Below are 22,408 nucleotides of genomic sequence, written 5' to 3' on the forward strand. Positions count from 1 at the left end.
TACGGAAACTATCGGAATGTTGCAGTTTCGTTCCCTATGTGGGACAGCGGTAAGTTTATGGACTTACAACGCTAAGATCCAGGGGTCGATTCCCAGCGGCTGACACAGTAAGTAGTCTGATGTGACTTTGCTCTAAAACAAACAGACAAACCTTGTAGTTTCACCCTACGTTGTGGCTATCCAGTAATATCAGTGCTTTCATTATTAATTAACAACTATAATCTTTATTCAATCTTCCATAGTTACTTGTATAAAATACTTGTTAAGTTTCAGTTTTATAGATCGTACATTTTCATATTCATGCCTTTTTTCTTGGCTTTATATTTCTAAATGATTAACAGATGACGCGACAACCAAAAGAGACTCATTTTCCACCCAACCGTACGCACAATACATAAAAATTACTCGTCTTACTGAATTCATGCACTGCCTTTTATTTAATAATTAAGAATCACGACATAGACAGATTAGTAGATCTGCTTTCTGAAAACTGGCAGGTTGCCAAATCACAAGTTTTCCTTTTTTCTTCTTCTTCTTCTTCTTTTATTTCATTTCTCCAACGCCTCCTAATTTTGTGAAAACAAAGATATCTCATCAAAATCATCCAGCACAATTTCACTGGAAAAACATCTAATCAGGAATTTTAAACGTTTGCGTAAAAGAAAAACCGTCGAAATAATTTTAGAATGATATCCCAAGAAAAGACGTGTTCAATTTGGGTTTTTTTTGCGTCCAAATCCGGTTTTTATTTTGCTATTTTTATTGCAAAAAAAGTCACTTTTTGTGAGACGAAAACAGTTATATTTTGTTTTTTATAGCTTTTTTCTACCAGAGTCTATTTTTGATATTAAATATTACATGTATATGTGGATATCTTTTTGATACTCATTCAAGTATAAGGAATTTATATATTAAATTTCACATGCCATGCAAACAAATGTGCATAAAAAATAAGGGCTATACGAATATCATACATTTTACACTAGTTCATTGTGTGGAGAACCCTGTGGTTCAGCTGTAAGTCTGAGGGCTTATAACGCAAAATCTAATTTCGATACCGGCGATAGGCATAGCACAAATAGCTCATTGTATAGTTTTGTGGTTAACAACAAATAAACAAACAAAGCATGTAAGGAAACTTCAGTTCTTGGGTACTTTTTATTTCTATATTGTTAGATTTTCTGGTGTCCCCTCCTCCAGGTAGCTGCATCAGTTTGATGAAAGTTTCGCCCATACTGTTAATGTATCTGACTTCTAGTTTGTTCAAGTAACTGTCCTAGAGACTTTCAAACTTGTTTTTAGTACGTTTTGAGCTAGAATATAATCTCAATGATTAAAATTTATATCAATTATAGTACACGCAAAGCTTGATAGTGTAGAAAAGAGATGAATAAGAATTTTGTGATGGTCTGACGATATTTTTTGGCAGTAAATTATTTGTAGACTGGTATGATACAGATAAAATCTTTCATTTTTTTCGATTCTGATAGTTTTTCTCATCTTTATCAAAAGATGAAGTTTATATATGAGCGAAGACAATTTAATTTGATAAATGTTTTAAATGCTGAGCTAATTTAGTTATAATTTTTAACCCATAATGAATAATTGCGTGAACCTGTTACACAAAACGGATAAAAATATTTATAAAAGTGCTAAATTATATATTCCTAAACAGGCTTTACTAAAGGGTGTTTCAATATCTTAAAAAGGACTAAAAGTTAAACATAAGAAATTCAATTAGTAATGCTACTACAACAAATAAAGCTGTAGATGAATTCAAAAGAAGTATGAAATTTGGGCGACTTTTCTGTGACTTAAATTAGTCCGATTTTGTTGCTTTTTCAAGTATTGAAATAGGTTAATTACAATAGAAATTATTTTTGATGCAGTTATGTGAAGACTTTTAAAATAATGCTAACTTTCACTTTTTGCCATGTTAACCCTAAATTCAAGTCGAAGAACTATATCTTCTCAATTGATAATTCTTTGTCCTATTGGTCGTAATCTAAAATCTATAATTGGTGTTATGTTTGTCTCTTGTGTCGTAACAAAGAAAAATGTTTTCTAAACATTTTATTATACAAAGTTCGATATACATTTATTCAGCAAGACTAATTATATCTCAACGTCCTAAGCCTAATGGTACAGCTCACTATCTTTTGGTCAAATTGCCTCTTGACATTAACATACTTGTTGTCTAATTGCTTAAACATAAGATTGCTTTTAAGAAGGGAGTTAATGCTACCAGCCTTCATGATCCCATTTAACCCTCAAATTACTGACTTGATTTTATATCGTTTGCTACTAGAATGGTCCACATATTGCACCACATTGAGTGATTTTTATCATTTAGCCTATTACAATGCTCAGTGTAAAGGGCTTACTAAAACTAAAAAAGGTGAACTTATTGATTTCCTATATAAAATACTTAGGAAATTAGTGGAATTAATTTTTTTATTGACGTTATTTTTGTCTACCTTCTTGTGTGACTCATGTGTTATCAGAGACCCTGTAACCAACGAGACATTGACTCACAAGCAATTTTAAGCTTAAGTAGTTTAGGAAAATGTAGTTAAGAAGTCTTGCCCTTATTATAAATGATATAAATAAAGTATTTCGCACTTGGGCCTGAGCATGGCTAAATGCTTAGAGTATCGAATGAGAGATCCGAGAACCTTCGGTTCGAGACATAGTGCTGCTAAACACCTTTACACTTTCAACTGCAAGCAGTTCAGATTAGGGACAGTTATGCCTGAGAGACAGAGGTTTATGAACTTGACGTTTAGCCCATTGTGTACATAAGGGTTTGTGCACGTGAACAAACAAACATCATCACAAGTTCCATGGGATGAGTGAAGAATATATTACGTTAAATTATCATTATCTGTGTAAGATTGAATATTAAATAGCGGTTTTATTTTAGATTCATTAAATTGCTAGCAATTCTCACTTCAAGTGCACGTATTTAAAAAGAGTGGTGTAAATACGCGAATTAAATATAAAATAGCGACCCTCAGATTGCGAGCCGAGCCCCCTAACCACCTGGCCATGCCAGGCCCTATAAGATTTAACAACTTACAATTAGCATATAGAAAATAACACGTTAAGTTTAGCTAAGATCATTATACTTTAATGTCACTCGTAAAAATTTAGCTTTCAGAAAAGTTTTTCAGCCTTTTGGATGTTTAGTAGATAACGCTAGTTAAAAATAGATTATAAAATGTAATAATAAATCTCTCACCTAGAGAGGTCATGACGTTAGAATAAAAAAGATAATAATTTATTATAAATTCTCAGGAATGGACATAACTACCAAATTCATTACGTTAGCGAGAACATTTCATTTATATTTTATAGCCTCATAAAGGAACATATTACTAAACCTATTAAGTTAGGGCCAGCAAGAAAACATCTCAGATAACGATCTAGCACCGGACCCATTACTTTAGGGTTAGCGAAATAGTTTAAAATTTGAACATTTGTGATATTTTTTGCTGAAGTGATTTCTCTAAAAGTGTCAGATAGTTATATCCACTAACAACAGCAGTTTCAACCAGGAAATTTGTGGAATAGTCTGTACTTAAAAATTTGGCTGAATTTTCTTGTGTGTGGAAATAATGTAATTGGGCAAGTTTGATAAAATGAACACAGTCTTTATTATCAACAAAACCAAAATGCAGCGTAGGTACTTGCGCAAACGAAAAGACAGTAGTTTCTGCTGGACCGTGACTAAGTCCGCAATTTTCTCTCTCTCAAGATAGATTTCTGTGGAACTAAACACGTGGATCTCCAAATCGAACCAAACTTTGTCCAGTCGACAGCGTCATCTCATGACCCTTGTTCTCTCACTTCAGTCGTCGGCTGTAACGTATCAACACAGTTAATTCGACCAGCAAAGGATATTACAGTCGGTGATCCTTTCAACGCGGATGCTATATTACTAAAATATCCTCTCGGGCAGAACAGACATTATCAACTATAGAGAGCAAATAAATAAGGCAACTTCAACGGTTTTCTTGACCACGTGTTTATGCTAAAGCTGAAAAAGAAACTAAATAAACGAAAACTTTGAAAAAAAAATAATTTATAACTAAATCAGGTAGAAAACAATATGCCTGCATATCACCCACACTTATAAGTATTTAGTGCCAAACTAGTTATGAACATTTAGTCTAAACTCTCGGGTAATGATCTTGTATCAAACTAACTACGTTAGAGTAAACGATGAAGTTTATTATTTGAACTTCTCATGTATGTAATAAAACCTCCAAGGTTGTGTAATGTTTTACAACCTCTAAGTTATATTTATCATGAATTATAAGAAGGAATTACTTGCATCTAAGAAAAATTCCTATTTGGTTTACAGAGCTTTAAAGAGCTACACAATGGGCTAGCTGTGCTGTGCCCACCACGGGTCATTTAAATAGACATACAATTGCCATTTCCTTAGTCAATTTAGTTCAAATGTTTCATTATTTCTCACCATAGAATTTCTGCAGGGCCTGGCAGAATTTTCACTTTTGTATTTTATTTTTTGTACATTATAAACAATGAACCTATCGTTACAGAAATAAATTCGTTGAATATAAGAGAGAGAGAGAGAGAAAATTAGTGTATAATGATATAAAAGGGATGTGAGAGAAACGATTTATTACTTTTTATTTTTACATTTCATAAAGTGTTTCTGCGGAAGCCTTTTAATTCTTCATCCTCTCTAACAAAAGAAAAAGTGATCAGTAGGAACAAAATATAAACCATAAATAAAGAAACAGGACGTAATAATCAAACCCAAAAGTGTGTCAATGGTTGAATGATTTCCTAACTGTTTGTTTTTGAGTCACTTCAGATTGACACACACTAAGTATGTTTTGCGTGAACCAGCAGGACAATAAAACAACAATATAATAAGTAGATGCCTCGTTCTGTCTCCATCACATGAAACTCATATTTGTTAATCTGGATCTAATATGATTTTTTATTTATTATTTTTTTTTTGTATTAGATATTTTCGACCTTAGGCGACTAGATTAGAGAACACAAGGTTCATGCATAAGTGTCTCTAAATTTAAGTGCTGAACAAAAGGAGGATAACTAGGCAACATCATTCAATGCCTACATACACGACTGCACTTAATAGAATACTGGGCTTGACTGACACTTTTATAATGCGCTTAAAGGTGAAAGTACGGACAGTGTTCAGAAGAATTTCCCGGATTCAAACCTTGGAAATTCCACTCGCAGCCAAACACACCGATTTGGCCACACCCGGTCCTTTTTGTATCAGATGGGTGTCATTTAAGTTTACGTAACTAAAGTATGGCTGAGCAAAGGTATTTATAAGACATTTTAGAATATTACAAGATTAACATCTAGAAACATCTTTAGTCTCTTATAAATCATTTCATCCAGTAAAATACATTATTTATCTAAAATTCTATAGTGAATGTCAGCAACTGTTTTTATCATTCTATCAACATTTCTTGATGTATAAAATCAATTCAGTATACCAAAATCAATGCATTTTTAGATTTAACGAATTGATCGTGACTACATAAATCAAGTCGTTATATTATTTATGTTTCTTTTTACAATATATATATATGCATTTTTTCTTACACATCTAAAACAGATTTGGAAATAGCCAAATAACTGACACGTATTTCGTGAATTCCTAAGTAATAACTCTAACCTGTTACAGAAAATAACTCTCCTTGTTTTTAGAAAAGAAACCCAACAACTTGAGCACTTAAGGAAAAAGTAATTTCCTTCATCAGAAGCACATTGCCTTCTTTAGGTTTGTTCATTAGTTTCTCTCAAAGCTGCACAAAGGCTATCTGCAATAGCTGTACCTAATTTTGAACTGATATTAGATGACAGGCAGCTACTCAGCGGCATCCACTGTCAACTCTTGTGCTTCTCGAATCGAGTAGATTTATTTGACCGTCACTCTTATAACGCCCTCAAAAATGGGAAGCACAATTCTGCGGCAGCTGGATGCGAACCATATATTCTCGGATTCACAGTCCGGCACAGGAACAATAGAATTTGGTGTATTTTGGGTAAGATAAAGTTGATACAAACACAAATGAGGTACATGTTTGTGTGTACATGTATAAAATAATTGTTTTAGTTTTTCAGAGATAATGAAATATTTGTTTATGAATCCTCGCATGATTCATCGAGCGAAATATTTCAACTTAAAGAGAAAAAGTAAGTAATTAAAATAGGTTTGTTGTTCTCTACATTAGGCAAGCTTATTGGAGTTATCGAGTATTTTTTATCCCATGCTTTTTTGTGTCTGTGACCAATTTTGCACACAGACTGTATATATATATGATACAGTTGGGCCATGTACTATTCAATGTTATCGTTTTACCAAGGAATCACTAACAGTTGTATAAATTCAATTCATTCGTCAATGTTAGATAAAAAGCTCTACGCTTGGTTCGGGTAAAGAGAAATGTTACAGACGTTAACTATTCGCGTTTTACTGAGTTTCAGCTGTAGACGCATTTTTTATTATCATACAAGGTAATGTAAAAGGTTTGGCTTGTTTTGAATTTCGCTCAAAGCTACACGAGAGCTATCTGCGCTAGCTCTCCCTAAATTAGCAGAGAACCCACCGTCAACTCTTGGGTTACTGTTTTACCAACGAATAGTGCGATTCACTGCAAAATTATAATGCCCCCATGGCTGAAAGGACGAGCGTGTTTGGTGGGACGGGGATTCGAACCCGTGACCCTGAGACTGCGAGTCACCACCTGGCCATGCCGTGCCGATGCAAAAGTGTGTGTGTGTTTTCGTGTAGCAAAGCTACATCGGGCTATCTGCTGTGTCCACTGAGAAGAATCGAACCCCTGATTTTAGCACTGTAAATCAGGGGGACCTGATGCAAAAGAAAGATAACTAGAAACATTATAATTACATAATGCATTGATAAACAGTATTTTTGAATATGTTGCTCATATTATTTCAGCACAAACTAGTCACAAAAATTATGCCAAATTAATTTTGGTTAATCTTTATTTTTATGCTACAGATTTATCACTGCCCCTTCCTTTTCTGTGGCTCTTCAGTAAATTTTCAGCTAAAAGAAAACAAAAACCTTTCTTCAGTGGTAAGTTAAACATTCTTATGATTACTAACATCATCTTCTTACAGCTTTAAAAGTTTTAGTTTAGCCTTAATTTAGCATTATTGATTTTAAGTAGATGCAACACACTTAATGCAATAGTTTTTTCCAATTGTAATTCATCTTAGCACTTTCTTAACATATTTATTGTGGTTTCTTTTCCTCATGAAGAGTTGTTATTATCTGACAATTATTATTATTATCTTGTTATTGAACTCAATAATGCTAACTGGAGTACTTTGATTATTTTACAACAACCACTTCAGTAAAATAAATTTGTAATAAAAATTTCCTAATGAAGCCTTAAGGCGAAATATCTAGCAGTAAACAGTTTTTCTTTTAGTGAACTTGTTGCAAAATAATGAAAGAAAAAACATATAATTACGTTAAAGTTTAATGTAGATTATTAGATGAGGATAGTGTAATGAATAATGTGAAAGTACACAAGACAATTACAAAGGTAAATAGACCTGCTGGGGCATTATAAGTTAAACTAGCGCAAAACGACATTTTAGAGATGACTTACAATGTGTTATGTTCAAATGCTGGAATAAATTATTTGAAAATTTCCTTAATGAATAAGAGACAGAATCTAAGATAACATCAGCGAGTGCAAGTAGGCTTAACTAATGTTAGGCTTAATTATAATTTGGTTTCGCGTTTGTATACATTAAAGTATGTAAATTCTGTCTCTCATCAGAAGCCTAGTATTTCAGACAGCTGTCAGCTTTGGTAGCCTCATCCTCGGATTGCTTTGTGGGACAGCGCTTCCCTGAGCGTGCGTTTGTCGATTTTTTCGACGGCTGCAATAGTATGGAACAACGTGAAGAACTGTTCACATTCACATGATTTAAATGAATCACTGGTTAATTCGTACACACATACAAACGTACAACAATGCATTCACTAGCTACATCACAAACAAAAATTGTACACAATTAATAATGGTCGTAAGGAGTTGCACTGCAGCACTAAACATGTTGCTTACTTGAATAGCTGCAGGAAATGAAGAATTCAATATGTAGGCGCAATTTCGCAACTTTAGAGAAGCTGAATGAATGGTCACGTATCCTGTATCAAGAAAAGAAGAAATACAAACGTTTCTTCTGTTAACACAATAACTCCCCAGGATACAGTTTTGATGACTATTGCATACAACCCCTAGAATTCATACAATGTGAGGATTTAAATGGTTTACGCATTAAACTTTGGAAAGAGAAAACTACTAGTTATAATTTACCCATATGTGCTAAACGACCAAGTTAAAAATGGTGGAAATTGGACATTGGCGAAAACGAGTGAAATTTTACCTCAGTGCGGACACACAGTGTTGATTAGAATATTGTTATAATGTAGTTTATCTTTGGGTAGGTTCTTTTGAATTATTCGAGATGTGATTGGTTTTATGGCCGAAAATATCGTAAATGATGAAACAATACATTGTAATCACTACAAATCACAGAGTTTGAATATTATAGTTAATTAGCTATGCTCATTACTAGGTGTATATATTTAGTTCTGATCTACATGGGTAGCTTGCTTTGATCTGAAGTTAATATTAACAAACACATCTTATGAGTTAATCATCATTTTGCAATTTCTGTGATGTATTTTCTGATTCAGCACTGTTTTCAGTTTATTCCTAATAACACCGATTCTTAAAGTTCTGGGGACGAGGTTGCCAGTGCTGATGACTACTTGAAACATCAGGCATTTAGTTAAAGTCATAAAGTTTTCCTTAAAATTGGTTTCAGTTTTTACTGATGCAGTGTTCATAATAAGAATCTATTATGTACATATATCTTTAAATAAAATGTTAATGAATTAATTACTACGTCTAAGTTACCTGTTTTACATCGTTAACTCAAATATTGAATCTATGTTTTATTATACAACCATTAATATTTTGAATATCCTAATAACATAAATAAAAAATCCATAAATTTAGTAATGATCTAATCGAACATGCTTAAGAAGATTTAAGTTTGTTTGTTTGTTAATAATATTGATAAATTCTCATATTTGTATTGATTCTTTGCTTTTCAAACATTACTATTTAATTGCTTGAAACAAAAATTCTCATTGTACCTGGTAGTATAAATTCTGTATAACTCTGGTGACGTGATAAAGCTGATTTTTGTTTTGTAGTGAAAATAAACCTCCAACTGTGAAAGATGACAATTTTGTTTAAGATATCTCGGAAGGAAGTTCGTAATTTCCGGTATGCTTGAAGACGTCACTTTCCGACTTCTCGCAGCGATTGGATTTGATGCGAGGGAAAACCAACGACAGTAGGATATTTTTACGTCGACAACGGCAAAGTTTTATATTCAAAAAGTTTTGCTTGTTTGTTTGTTGAATTTCGTGCCAAACTACTCGAGGGCTAATAGCGTTAACAGTCCCTAATTTGGAAGTGATTTAGAAGAAATAAGTCAGCTACTCAACAACACCCACCGCCAAATCTTGGGCTATTCTTTATCAACGAAAAGTGGGATTCACCGTCACATAATAACGCTCTAACGGCTGAAAGAGCGAACATGTTCGGTGGCGAGATTAGAACCTGCTACCCTAACCACCAGGCCATGCCAGTCCCTTAAAAGAAAAAAATAATAAAGTGTTTAAAAATCTAATACGTTACTCAGAAGTCACCCTATCATATGAAATCCTTGATCGTCTTAATTTCAAGATGTCTGTTAAACTTCAGGCGTATCAATTTATTTTTGGTACATTAAAGTTTTCCTGTTCTTGAGCTCGGGTTTAAAGCATTTTGCTCTGTTCTTCATGTAATATAATACAGATCGTGGTTATGTGGGATGTTCATGTTACTTGTTTTTTGTATATAATATTAGTTGAGTTGCTTGTTTCTTTTATAAAATTATTTGTCGCAAGCGTGTGTGCATTCGGAAATGAAACCTATGACGAATACATACACATTACTAAAGGTTAGTCAATGATTGAAATCTCGAACAGAAGCTCTAAGGGTGAACTCTGAAACCTTGGTGTTTAAATTTTCATCCCTAAAAAAACAAACACAGGAACTTACATACACGTTTTTCTATTATAATTACTAATAATAATAGCATTCAAATGTAAAGGAAACTTACCAATCTTTAATTCAGAAATGGCGGCTATGTTATTCTTGAATATCAGACTTTAAACAGTTTACAACTATCTCCTATTTAACAGCTTTTTTATTTTTTTTTTCTGCAACCATATCACAAAGAAACGAAGAAAAAAAAAGAGCATCCCGCTGGCTCAACGGTAAGCTTAAGATTTTATAATGTTACAGTTGTGAGTTTGATCCCAGCGCCGAGCACAAAACAGATAACATATTATGTATATTTGTGCTAAGACAAATAACTGAAAAAAAAAGTCCGATGACTGAACTGATCCCTAGGTTTGTGGAATGCGATGACTTTTTTGAACAGTATGTGTACAAATCATTCACTTACAGTATGCTACAATAAAATGTAATGGCTGGATACTCCCCACCCGCTTCACACATTCTAACAATAAAATAAATACTTCTTTTTTTCAAGTCCCATTGCCCGTCTTATATGCTGATGCATTATGGGCGATTCTTAACCAGACTTTACCTGGTGGCATCCAACTCCTCTCCAAGTATTCGGCTCTAATTTGACAGTGAAAGAACAGAGGGAAAGCAGTTAGTCAACACCACCCACCACCAACTCTGGAGCTACTCTTTTAAGAACGAAGAGTGGGATTGACCGTTACCTTATAACACCCCAACAACTAAAAAGGCGAGTATGTTCGGCGAAATAAATTCGAACACGCGACCAACAGTTAGTGAGTCGAGCGTCCTAACCACCAGGACATGTCAGACGAATAATTTATACGAAAGTTTTATTTGATTACAGCGTGAAGATAGTCACCGATTTGTTTACAAAAGGATGTTTTAATGTCTTGCACTATCGTCAGTTAATTTTAACAAATATTTCTCCACAATTATTGTAAAGCGATGTATATGTCCTTGGGTTCTTGTTTGGACTTATGGGAACAGTTTCTCTCTCAATATTAAACACAATACATTCTGCAAGTTGTTTTATTGTTATTATAGCCTTGAAATGTTCGGTTAATTAAACAAAAACATTTCGGAAACTTAAGCTAGAAACAGATATTTCTGTGTTGTTCGCTAGATGGCAAGATAATTTCGGTAAAAAAGCAAGGTCACTCCTCAACCATACTAAAATTCTTGTGTTGTTCATTAGGTTTTGGTTTGGTTTGAATTTCGCACAAAGCTACACGAGGGCTATCTGCGCTAGCCGTCCCTAATTTAGCAGTGTAAGACTAGAGGGAAGGCAACTAGTCATTACCACCCACCGCCAACTCTTGGGCTACTCTTTTACCAACGAATAGCGGGATAGACCGTGACATTATAAAGCCCCCATGGCTGAAAGGGCGAGCATGTTTGGTGGGACGAGGATTTGAACCCGCGACTCTCATATTGCGAGTCGAGTGCCCTAACCACCTGGCCATGCCGGGCATGTCCATTAGGTGGCAAGTGTAAATGTTCACAAAATAATTTCGAAGAAAAAAAACAGTGCCACTCCTCAACCATACTAAAATTCCTGTGTTGTTCATTAAGTGGCAAATGTAAATATTCATAATATAATTTCAGAAAAAAAAAAGTAATGTCACTCCTCAACCGCATAAAATTCCTGTGTTGTTCATTAGCTGGCAAGTGTAAATGTTCACAAAATAATTTCGAAGAAAAAAAAAACAGTGCCACTCCTCAACCATACTAAAATTCCTGTGTTGTTCATTAGGATAGCAAATGTAAATATTCACAAGATAATTTCAGGAAAAAAAAAAACAGTGTTACTCCTTAACCATACAGAAATTCCTATGCTGTAAATTAGCAAGCGAAAATGTTCATTAGATGATTTCTCTATACATACAATCAGTTGACCTGAAGTAGGGTGTAATATAAAAACAAAGAAAAGCCTGAATCATCAACAACTGTTTTGAGAGATCTTTAAAAATATACATTTCCAATACCCTCCCTGCTTAAGACAGTCTGAAAATACCTGACGTTTCATAAGCACCAGGGATCTTCCTACTGAAGTTAACTCTAAACAAAATAAACGTTCGCTGTATAAAGTATGCAGAGATCTCAAAATAAGATACCCCATGTTTGTTTATTCAAGGCCTATTATCCTACAAGAGAAGGTTTATATTAGAAATTGTTAGGACAGCTGTATGGTTTTAAAGTTAAGTAAATAGCCTGATTTCGATTTTTACCACATCAGGCCATCCAAAAACCTTGACTAGTTTAGATATATCAGTTTGATTAAAACAGTTTTTATTCCGAGCTTTGAAAAAGTTAGTAAACTGTTTTCAACATTCTATTGATATAATTCAACTATTTTAGTTATTTTCTGGTGTTAAACTCAAAAGAGTTAGTAACTCTTTTTTTTTTAAATGTTCAGTCACATCTTTAACTGGACTAATAATCTGACTGGACCAACTTCACTTCCTACTTAAATTGAGTTATTTATCCAGAAAATACGAATTTGAAAACATTTATTTTCAAATAACATTAACGTTATCATAGTTGTTTTAAACTTGTGTGAACATAAGCCTTGCATGATTGAATAGTCTTTAAGTGATGGAGTTGTATGTATCCTAATCCAAAACAGCTACAAAAACATAGTATGTTATAATCCAAAACAGTATAGATACGTATATCCTACTCAAAAACAAATGAATAAGGAAACGTGTATCCTAATATAAAACAGTTTTAAAAATATCGAGTGTTCTAATTCAGATGGTGCAGATATGTTTATTCTAATCCAAAACAGTAGAGAAAAGGCGTATCCTAATCGAAAACAGTTTTTTCAATTATTTATTTTGTTTTGGAGTTTAAATGTAAAGAAACAGTAAAATTTCTGGACAGAAGTATTATAAAAAACATACATATAAATTCTATTCCTTATAGCATTTTAAGCAATCGTTTATTTCTTTTTCTTCTTAAGTGACGTAAATTTGTCAGCACTGTTAGCTTGAAAATGTATATAATATGAAATTCAAGAGTACAGGAGGCACTTAGATATCAGGTCAGAAGAAAACGTGTCACACGGATAATAGATTTTTTTTTTATAACACCTTGTCATAAATATATAATCACCCACAAATAAAAACACAAACACAGTGACTGCAAAACGTTTAGCCGGAACAGTGACATTAGTACATTTTTTATTTTGTTTTTATATATATACCGAAGCTAGAAAATATTTTTTTTTCGTTTTAAAAGAAGAAGCGATAGTCGCTAAATAATACTGCCTCTAGCTCTAACAATGAAAACACTTCACATCCTACGTAGTAAAACAAAAACGATCTGCAGAGAAACGTGACAACGTTAACAAATAACTTACAGTCTTACGCTATAGCCAACTTTGGTCGGACGTTTCTGAAACGTAATCTTTCGAGGATCTACATACAAATAGCGCCAACGCTAACTATTCTGACAATATCACTAGCCTCGTGTTGGTACGTACACATCACTGAGACCGAGAGTTCACTGCCTCACGTTCCACACTATGATGAAACTCAGTACAGCTCCCAGAGATCTTGGTACTGACAAAGTAGAAACCCCATTACAATAGTCCGAATCACAAGCACAAACTCTTCTCTTCCAGGCAATTTTATTTGTAACCTCACAACTGTTTGCTATGTGGACATCTTCAGGGACACAGTTCCTTCTCCACTGTTCCAGACTCCCTGAATTAAAATAATGTAAAATATAAAATTTACAAACACAGTTATGAAATATTATTACTAATCCAGATGTCTATATATATATATATATATGTCTAACTAACCTTTTCCACAGTTTTGGAGCTAGCAAGACTAAATTTAGCAGGCAAATTCGGGCTGGCTCAGGGGTATCCTTATCTTTATGGCGTAGTCTTCTTGCCAAGGGGGACTAAAACGCGCCCAGAAGGTCATCAAGATATGAGGGGGTCTAACAGTAGGTTTTCAGGGTCGCTGAACCCGAACCTAGCATCGACTTTTATGTTCTTTACCCCCTCGTGATCACAGAGGCGCTCGATTTGCAATATGGGGTTGCGAGTTCTAATCCCCGTCCCACCAAACATGCTCGCCCTTTCAGCCGTAGAGGCGTTGAAACGTGACGGCTAATCCCACTATTTGTTGGTAAAAAAGTAGCCCAAGAGTTGGTGGTGGGTGGTGTTCACTAGCTACTTTCCCTCTACTCTATCACTGCTAAAATAGGGACGGCTAGCACAAACCAAACCTAAAGTGTTTTTGTTGTTGTTGTTTTTTGGGTTCGGAATTGGTTTGATTTATTTGTTTTTTGGATTTGGCGCAATACTAGCTGCCCCTAATTTAGCAGTGGAGGTTTGTTTGTTTTTGTTTGCTTTTGAATTTCGCGCAAAGCTACACGAGGGCTATCTGCGCTAGCGGTCCCTAATTTAGCAGTGTAAGACTAGAGGGAAGGCAGCTAGTCATCACCACCCACCGCCAACTCTTGGGCTACTCTTTTACCAACGAATAATGGGATTGACCGTCACTTTATAACGCCCCACGGCTGAAAGGGCGAGCATATTTGGTGGGACGAGGATTCCAACCCGCGACCCTCAGATTTCGAGTCAAACGCCCTGGCTATGCCGGCTATAGAGTTAGGAATTCTTTTTCGGGTAGCTGTGAAAGTAATTGGGAATAATGGACGAGCTTGAGCACAGTGGGGCCTCTGTGAATCACGAGGGAGCCATTGGACCATGGCAGCAGAGCTCAGGTAATTTACTAGTTAGAATAATTTTTGAATTACATAACAAAAACGCCTTAAATCATAAGATTAAAATAATTTGTATGTTTTTATAGGTATTAAGGTTAAGAAACTTCATTTTAAAGCTAAAACATGTTTTTTAATATTTGAATGGTCCATAAATTTTGTTTCAAAGAATTATATATTACTGAGCCTAATACTGGGTTTTGTTTGTAACCATAAACAATATCTTCAGACGTTTGCACTATTGTTGCAAGGTTTTGACGGTAACTGCTGAAGTTGTCCACATAAAGTAAAGTTCCTGACAGAAATAAAAGTAGAAAATATTAATTCGTGATGTTATTTGCATCATAAGGTTATTTTTTCAAATCATCTATATTAATGAATAACTAAAAATACTTGAATAGTTACATTTCAGGTTCACTGACAACGTTTTAGTAATTGACTTGGTCATCTATATATATATAAAGACGAAATGTGTGTTTATTTGCACCCTAATTCCTCCGAGCCTATTAGGCCAATCTCAACCAAAATTTTCTATGAACTATGGGAAATGTCTTAAGAGGTCAAAATTGATTTTAACCCTATTTATATTTTGTTGGTTAATTGCTTCCACTCTATTGAGTCAATCTCAAACAATCTTTGCAGGTTGACGTTTTGACAATGTAGAATATTCTAAATGGATTCAACCCCCCAGTGGCACAACGGTATGTCTGCGGACTTACAACGCTAGAAACCGGATTTCGATACCCGTGGTGGACAGAAAAAAGCCTTTTGTGTAGCTTTGTGCTTAATAACAAACAACAACAACTAAATGGATTCAAGGTCAAAATATGAAAGTTGTTGGATTGTTTCTCGAACAAGCATGCTTGTTCAAGGGTGGGATCACCTTAAAATCTTTATTTGTTGGTAGATGGAAAGCAAATGTTCTCTATGAAGAAGTTTTGCTATAATTCTTAAATTTTGAGATGAAGCTTATGCTCAAGTTATTATCTTGAAATATATGATCGCTGTTAAACTTACATTGTTTTAATTAACTTTAAACCTTCCCCGACATTTGAAACCCTGTTGACAGATAGGAACCAAGCAAACTCTGAGCTGTTAAAGCAGTGTACAACTATACATAATTATATGCACATTACAGGTGAAAGTTACATTAATAATGACGTTAACATTAAACTGAATACTAATGATAAATCAACATTATGAGTAATACTTAATTTAACTCCATTTGCTGTTCCCATACACGCAAATGAAATTTTATTGCTCTTGATGTATCGGAAAACTTTAAACAACATTCACTGCAACTTACTAAATTAAAACCTCTTCCTGGAGAAAATATGACAGAATTCTTCAAAATTACAACGCAACCAAAAGGATCTTTACTACTGTTAGAAACAAAGAGTCTAATGTCACAGAGTGTCTTTTTTTTCCCGGGAAAATAATTCAGTACTTCTGGAGTTGGTCGATGACACAAATAACTATACTATTGACTCAATGGTGAGTTGTGTTTTACACTTTCTTTATAATTCAGTGATGTCTCCATTTATCAATTGTTATGTATTGTTATGAAAACAAATCATAGCAATTTGTTGCTTTAAACTTTTTGTGAGATATGATATCATTTCGGTTTTTAACGTAACAAGTTTAACTTATTTTTAACAGGTTTGCTTGCTTCAGGAAAACCCACTGTCTTCACTATGTAGTGTCTAAATTTCAAAGAATATGAGTGCTAATCTAAAGGTAAGATATTATCATATGATACTGTAGTTAATGTTTAAATTTTTCAAAACGTCTGTATTTTCCCTTTACTTCAGTTAATCAATGACTGAGAATAAGGTTTAGGTAACTGTAAACAATTTAGTAGCTGATAGTAAGATTTAGTTCATGGTAAATAATTTGGTAGCTGATAAGGTTTAGATCACGGTAAGAAATTGGTGGCTGACAGTAAGGTTTAGGCAACTGTAAATAACTTGGTAGCTGGCAGAAAGGTTTATGTCACGATAAATAACTTGGTAGCTTACAGTAAGATTTAGTTAGGTCACGATAAGTAACTTGGTGACTGACAGCAATGTTTAGGTAACAGTAAATAACTGGGCAACTGAGAGTAAGGTTTAGGTAACGGTAAATAACTTAATATTTTACAATAAGTTTTAGATCACGGTAAGTATCTTGGTAGTTAACAGTAAGTTTTAGGTCACTGTAGATAACCTGGTGGCTGACAGCAATGCTTATATTATGGGAAGTTTAATAACATAGAAGAAAGCATCTTTTTAATACATGTTTTATATGGAGAATCAAGTTTCATTTAATTTTCCCAAGAGAAGTTGATTGTTTGTATTCACCAAATAGATTTTACCGTGTGAAGATATTTATGTATAACAATATACTGTATATCGTTGTTGTGACTGATTGATAATGTAGTAAACCAATTCCTAGTTTAACGAAGTGAATGATTGCAAACAATTTAAAGAAACTTTATTGTATTACGCATTGACAGACTAACACTAAGATAAGCAAATTTTACTGCTGTTCGTTGTGACTAACTGAAAACAAGCCTTAGTTTGTCGCCTGATAACTGATTGACACTAGGATAAACAAACCATACGTGGTGGCTGACTGACATTAGAGTAAGCAAACCGTACTGATATATGTAGTGACTGATTGACACTAGGATAAACAAACCATACTACTATACGTAGTGATTGACTGACACTAGGGAAAGCAAACCATACTGTTATATGTAGTGACTGATTGACACTAGGGTAAACAAACCGTACTGCTATACGTAGTGATTGACTGATACTAGGGTAAGCAAACCGTACTATTATATGTAGTGAATGACTGACACTAGGGTAAACAAATAATGCTGCTATACGTAGTGATTGACTGACACTAGGGTAAGCAAACCATTCTGTTTGTTATATATATACTGAGTGACTGATATAAAGGTAAAAAATTCTTACCATTGGAGTCCCACTGAACAAACACCTCACAACCATGATCACACTCGTGACTGTAAACTTTCTGGGCATGGAAGTTGTCGTCCGTGCAATGATCTGTCTGGTTATTTCTATCGTCTGGACTCCAGCTACAGATGTAACACTGGGTAGTAAGACCTGTAATAATAAATTGTATATGTAGTACTGAGTAACAGATTCCAAATAAGAAACAACAGTCGTGAAATCGGGTAGAAACATCTGGAATACGTCACTACACCTTTAACACTGGGTTGCAAACCCTGGAATAAAAAAACTAAAGTTGCAAATCTGAGTGCCAAGGCCTAGGATAATCAACTACACATTTGACACTGGGTAGCAAGCCCTGGAATATGAAAGAAAAAATGTAACACTGAGCGCCAAGACTTGGAATAGGAAACTACAGATGTTAGTCTAGCTAGAAAGACAGGAATAAAAAACTACAGGTGTAAATTTGGGTAGCAATACATGGAATAATAAACTGAAACTTATGAACAATATTTTCAAAATGTCTCGATATCGATTCTACTGTATATGATTTTACAATATCAAAGTAACGACTGGTATTTTGCAGAATATTTCCTTAAATGAGAATAAAAAGTTTTCAAACAACTTTTCAATATTGCCTGTTTATTGTCAGTCAAATACTCTTATTTCTTTACCAAAATATACAAAAATAATAATTAAACACACGATTATTCCTTGTAGGACGCAACATACATTTCTTGGAAGTATTTCATTAGGATTATATATGTCTTCATTTTAAATTTCTACATTTAGTTCCGTTTATTTAGAATCACTGATGTATTCTGTCCTTTATATTTCACAAAATAATTGCTCCACTAAGTATATCACGAGTTATCTTGTACATTATAACACTTGAGTAGTTACCCTGTGATATAAGCGACAACAGCGCCACGAACGTTAAAAAACAGCACTTCTCCATCCACTTCTTAGATTTTTCGGTATCTGAGAAAAAAAAAGAGAAAGAAAAACAACAGTGCATTAAATGTAACTTCTATAAAAAAAGTATTAATTTTTACATCAGAACGGCTATACAAATGAGTCACATCAAGTTCCCAAACACGAACTTTCTTTTTAATGAAAATTCATATAATATTCTCATATGGAAAATCAAAATCACTGTGAATCATATTAGAGCATTATAATCTTTCAGAATACGAAATAAATATTCTAATGTAGCCTTAAACCTTGATTATATCAAAGCTTTATCAGAGGTCTAAGATAAGTATGAGCAGCTAATTTTACTGGATTCTTTTGATACAGTGTTACTCAGCTGTAATCTCACCGACAAATCAAAATCTACTTTGCATTATAAACCTTAACCTGGTGTTTATAAGAAATAATTTGAAAACTCTAGTGTAATATACATGCGTATATAAATATATATACATAACGTTTCGTAATTCATACACACCTTTACATTTTGTATAAAAACATGCTACAGGACCTGGATGTATAACATTGTTTTTTATGCTACTCAAGAGTTCTTGTAAATCTTTACATCCTCCTCATCACTATACCTATCACTGTCAAAGCTTCAACAAAGAATGTTTAATGTGCAGAGTGCTGTAAATTGAAGTACATTTGTTAAAAAACAACGATTTTCATCATTAGAAAAAGTAATTATTTAATATCAATATTTCGACTGACCCCTTTGTCGTGGTACAATATAATACAAAAACGAAAGGTTTTTGTCTCTCTTTGCAGGGAAATGTTTTGTATTATATGTTACTAATTAATTGTAATCATTGCTAATATTCCGCGATATTCAAATGCCTCAGAAAATTAGTCAGCTTACAACAGAAAAAACAAACAAACAACAAACCGCTTTCTTTGTGATGAAAAGCAACTATTCTGGTTCATACCTATTTTCTTGTGGAAAGTTTCAAAGATACTTTCAAAGATCATTTCAATAAAGAAATGTTTAAGAAAACAAGCAAACTGTATTGCTAAAATATGTTGCATTTTTATTATTCTGTAGTGAATAACTTTTTCCTTTTATCTTGAATACACAATTTACTCGTATCTTAGTAGCGTTTCCACAAACTTGTTTGTTTGTTTGAAGTTAAGCACAAAGTTACATAATGGGTTATCTGTTCTCTGCCCACCACGGGTATCGAAAGCCGGTTTCTAGCGTTGTAAGTCCGCAGATATACCGCTGTGCCACTGGAGGGCTCCAAAAACTTAAGAGTATGATAAACTCGAAACCTGCTGAACCTTTGGTGGTAGGTATTTATACTTGATAACTTAAAGAAAACTCGATAAACGATGAAGTAACGTGATGTGCAGAAATCATTCGATGATCCACAACAAAGGTGTGAAAATGACGGAATAACACGATTGGAAAAGTCACACGTTACGCCACAACAAAGGCTGAAAACACTTATGTAATGTGATGTGGAAAAGTCGAGCGACGATCCACCGAGAATATGTTAAAACGACTAAATAAAGTGATGTGTAGAAATCACTCTACGAGCCACGACAAATGCAGTAATAAACATATACACTCTTCGTAGAGGAAATGGGTTCCCGATGGCTCTTTGGTATTCAGACGGAGCTACTTGGTGAAACAGGCTGTAATTTAGAACCTTCAGCAAAAATATATTTGGGCATACAACCAGTTAAACATTTAAAAATAAGGCGTAAAGGTTCTTTGCTTTTAAAACATTAATGCAACTGGTAGAGAGACCTCTGGTCATACCACATTATACGAAAAGCATGGTTTTCTATGAGCCTAAAGGTTGTGCTTGTTTAAATAGGAAAACTAATTCAAAATTATCTCAAAATACTATACACAAAATCTGTAACAATCTTATAAATTGCATTAGATAAACTTGATAATTCAGTAAGCGTCCTATAAATTATTTTCCCTTAACTAGATGATTCCTTATACATATTTCAGTTCAGTTGACTGTTCTAGAACTAAACCTAACTTTCTTAGTTTTGAGGCTACTTTTCTGTATAGCGGCTTTCCAAAAAAATCATTTCAAAAATTTTTGTTTTCGACAACATCACTGTAATCTATACAAACTGACGTTTCTTGTGTGTTTTGAGCTTAAGCTTAATGGGAAAAGAAATTATCATTACTGGAGTTTATTGTTGTATTTTAGGAACTATTAGGACTGTTTGAAACCTGCTTTATTTTTATTTCTTATTGCATGTTTTTAAATATTTTTATTAGGAAGGTTATTCTGCATTGTTAGCTTAATACGTGGATTTAAGTCTAGCATAAATCTCTTAAGTGGGACGAGCCTTGTGCGATATCATTGAAATTACGGCCAAACATATAGCCACCAGCAAGGGTACTTAAGTTGTAAATCAATGAATATTAATTATTATAAATAAGAATTGCATATTAAATTAGGTGTGAGTGTGACTTACGTGGGTAAGTTGCTTTCATCAGAGGATAATTATAATAATGTGATAAGCACAAATTGCTAGATGCTCCAACACAATAATTACGGGTTGCGTTTGGACAGCTATTCCGATAGGGGAAGACTTTGAAAAAGGTTATAGGACTAGTCAGGTATAAAGCAGTTTATTTTTCATAAAGGTAACGGTTTAATAATAGTAATAATCCTGGAAATAAATACTGTTTCAAATAACCAATAAATTCAAGTGATTTCTGCTTATATGGTAGCAAGTCTCTTATTAACCTTTTGAAACGTTAGTTTTTGTTTGTTTGTTTGATTGGAATTAAGCACAAAGCTACACAATGGGCTACCTGTGCTCTGCCCACCACGGGTATCGAAATCCGGTTTCTGGCGTTGTAAGTCCGCAGACATACCGCTGTGCCATTGGGGGGCAAACGTTAAGGTACTTATTAATCTCCAGTAACATTCAGTTAGTCAATAACCTTCAGAAATGCTGGGTACAAACACAAAAACGTCTGCTATGAAATATCAAACCCACACCGGAGAAGGTGGAAGACACTTTGGGGCAAGAATAAAATAACATTCAAGACTGATGAAAACACGAAATTCTGATCTGGCAGAACATGTCATGTTGACTGGACATAAAATTGATTGGAACAATTGATAAATTCAGAAAAATAAAATAATCTTTCTAGATTATCACAATTAAATCGTCATTAAACAGACATTCAAGCCTGAAGATTAACAATTTATGGCTATCATTGTTCAAATCATCACTCGTTTCACCAATCACGTTACACGAAACACCAGCCAATCACATCACGCTCACGTTAATCTTCCTGGATGTAATATAAAACCCTGCGAAAACGTGTGAAGAGGGACAATTCATATCTAACCACCCAAGGGGAAACCATTAATAACTACCAAGGAACGACGATGACGACGACGAGGTACAAGCTGACCTGAAGATGAAAGACGGAAGTCTTTCGAAACGTTGTACTTTCTATTTGTCCGATGAGTTCTTTGTAGATGAGTTCTTCAATACTTTATCTTCAAGTGTCACTCTGAACTAGGCAATTATTGTCTATTCCAACTTTGTTTGTTGAACGTTAAGAAACATTGAGTTAAGTAT

The 22,408-nt window shown here is 34.0% G+C and overlaps 1 protein-coding gene across 2 annotated transcripts in view; it reads right to left on the bottom strand.

Moving 5' to 3' along the window:
- Nucleotides 1–13,331: 13,331 nt before the first annotated feature.
- The window catches only part of LOC111085963, a 30,727-nt gene continuing 21,650 nt past the window's right edge, over nt 13,332–22,408 (bottom strand). For both annotated transcript variants that reach the window (XM_022386978.1, XM_022386976.1), the window contains 3 exons: nt 18,770–18,847; nt 17,867–18,019; nt 13,332–13,873 (listed from right to left, as the gene is read on the bottom strand). In XM_022386978.1, coding sequence (XP_022242686.1) covers nt 13,671–13,873; nt 17,867–18,019; nt 18,770–18,824 — 411 coding nt within the window. In that variant the 5' untranslated portion in view covers nt 18,825–18,847 and the 3' untranslated portion in view covers nt 13,332–13,670. The remainder of the gene's footprint in view (nt 13,874–17,866; nt 18,020–18,769; nt 18,848–22,408) is intronic.

This window comes from Limulus polyphemus, unplaced genomic scaffold (genome assembly GCF_000517525.1).
Source record: "Limulus polyphemus unplaced genomic scaffold, Limulus_polyphemus-2.1.2 Scaffold743, whole genome shotgun sequence".
Classification (NCBI taxonomy): Eukaryota; Metazoa; Arthropoda; class Merostomata; order Xiphosura; family Limulidae; genus Limulus; species Limulus polyphemus.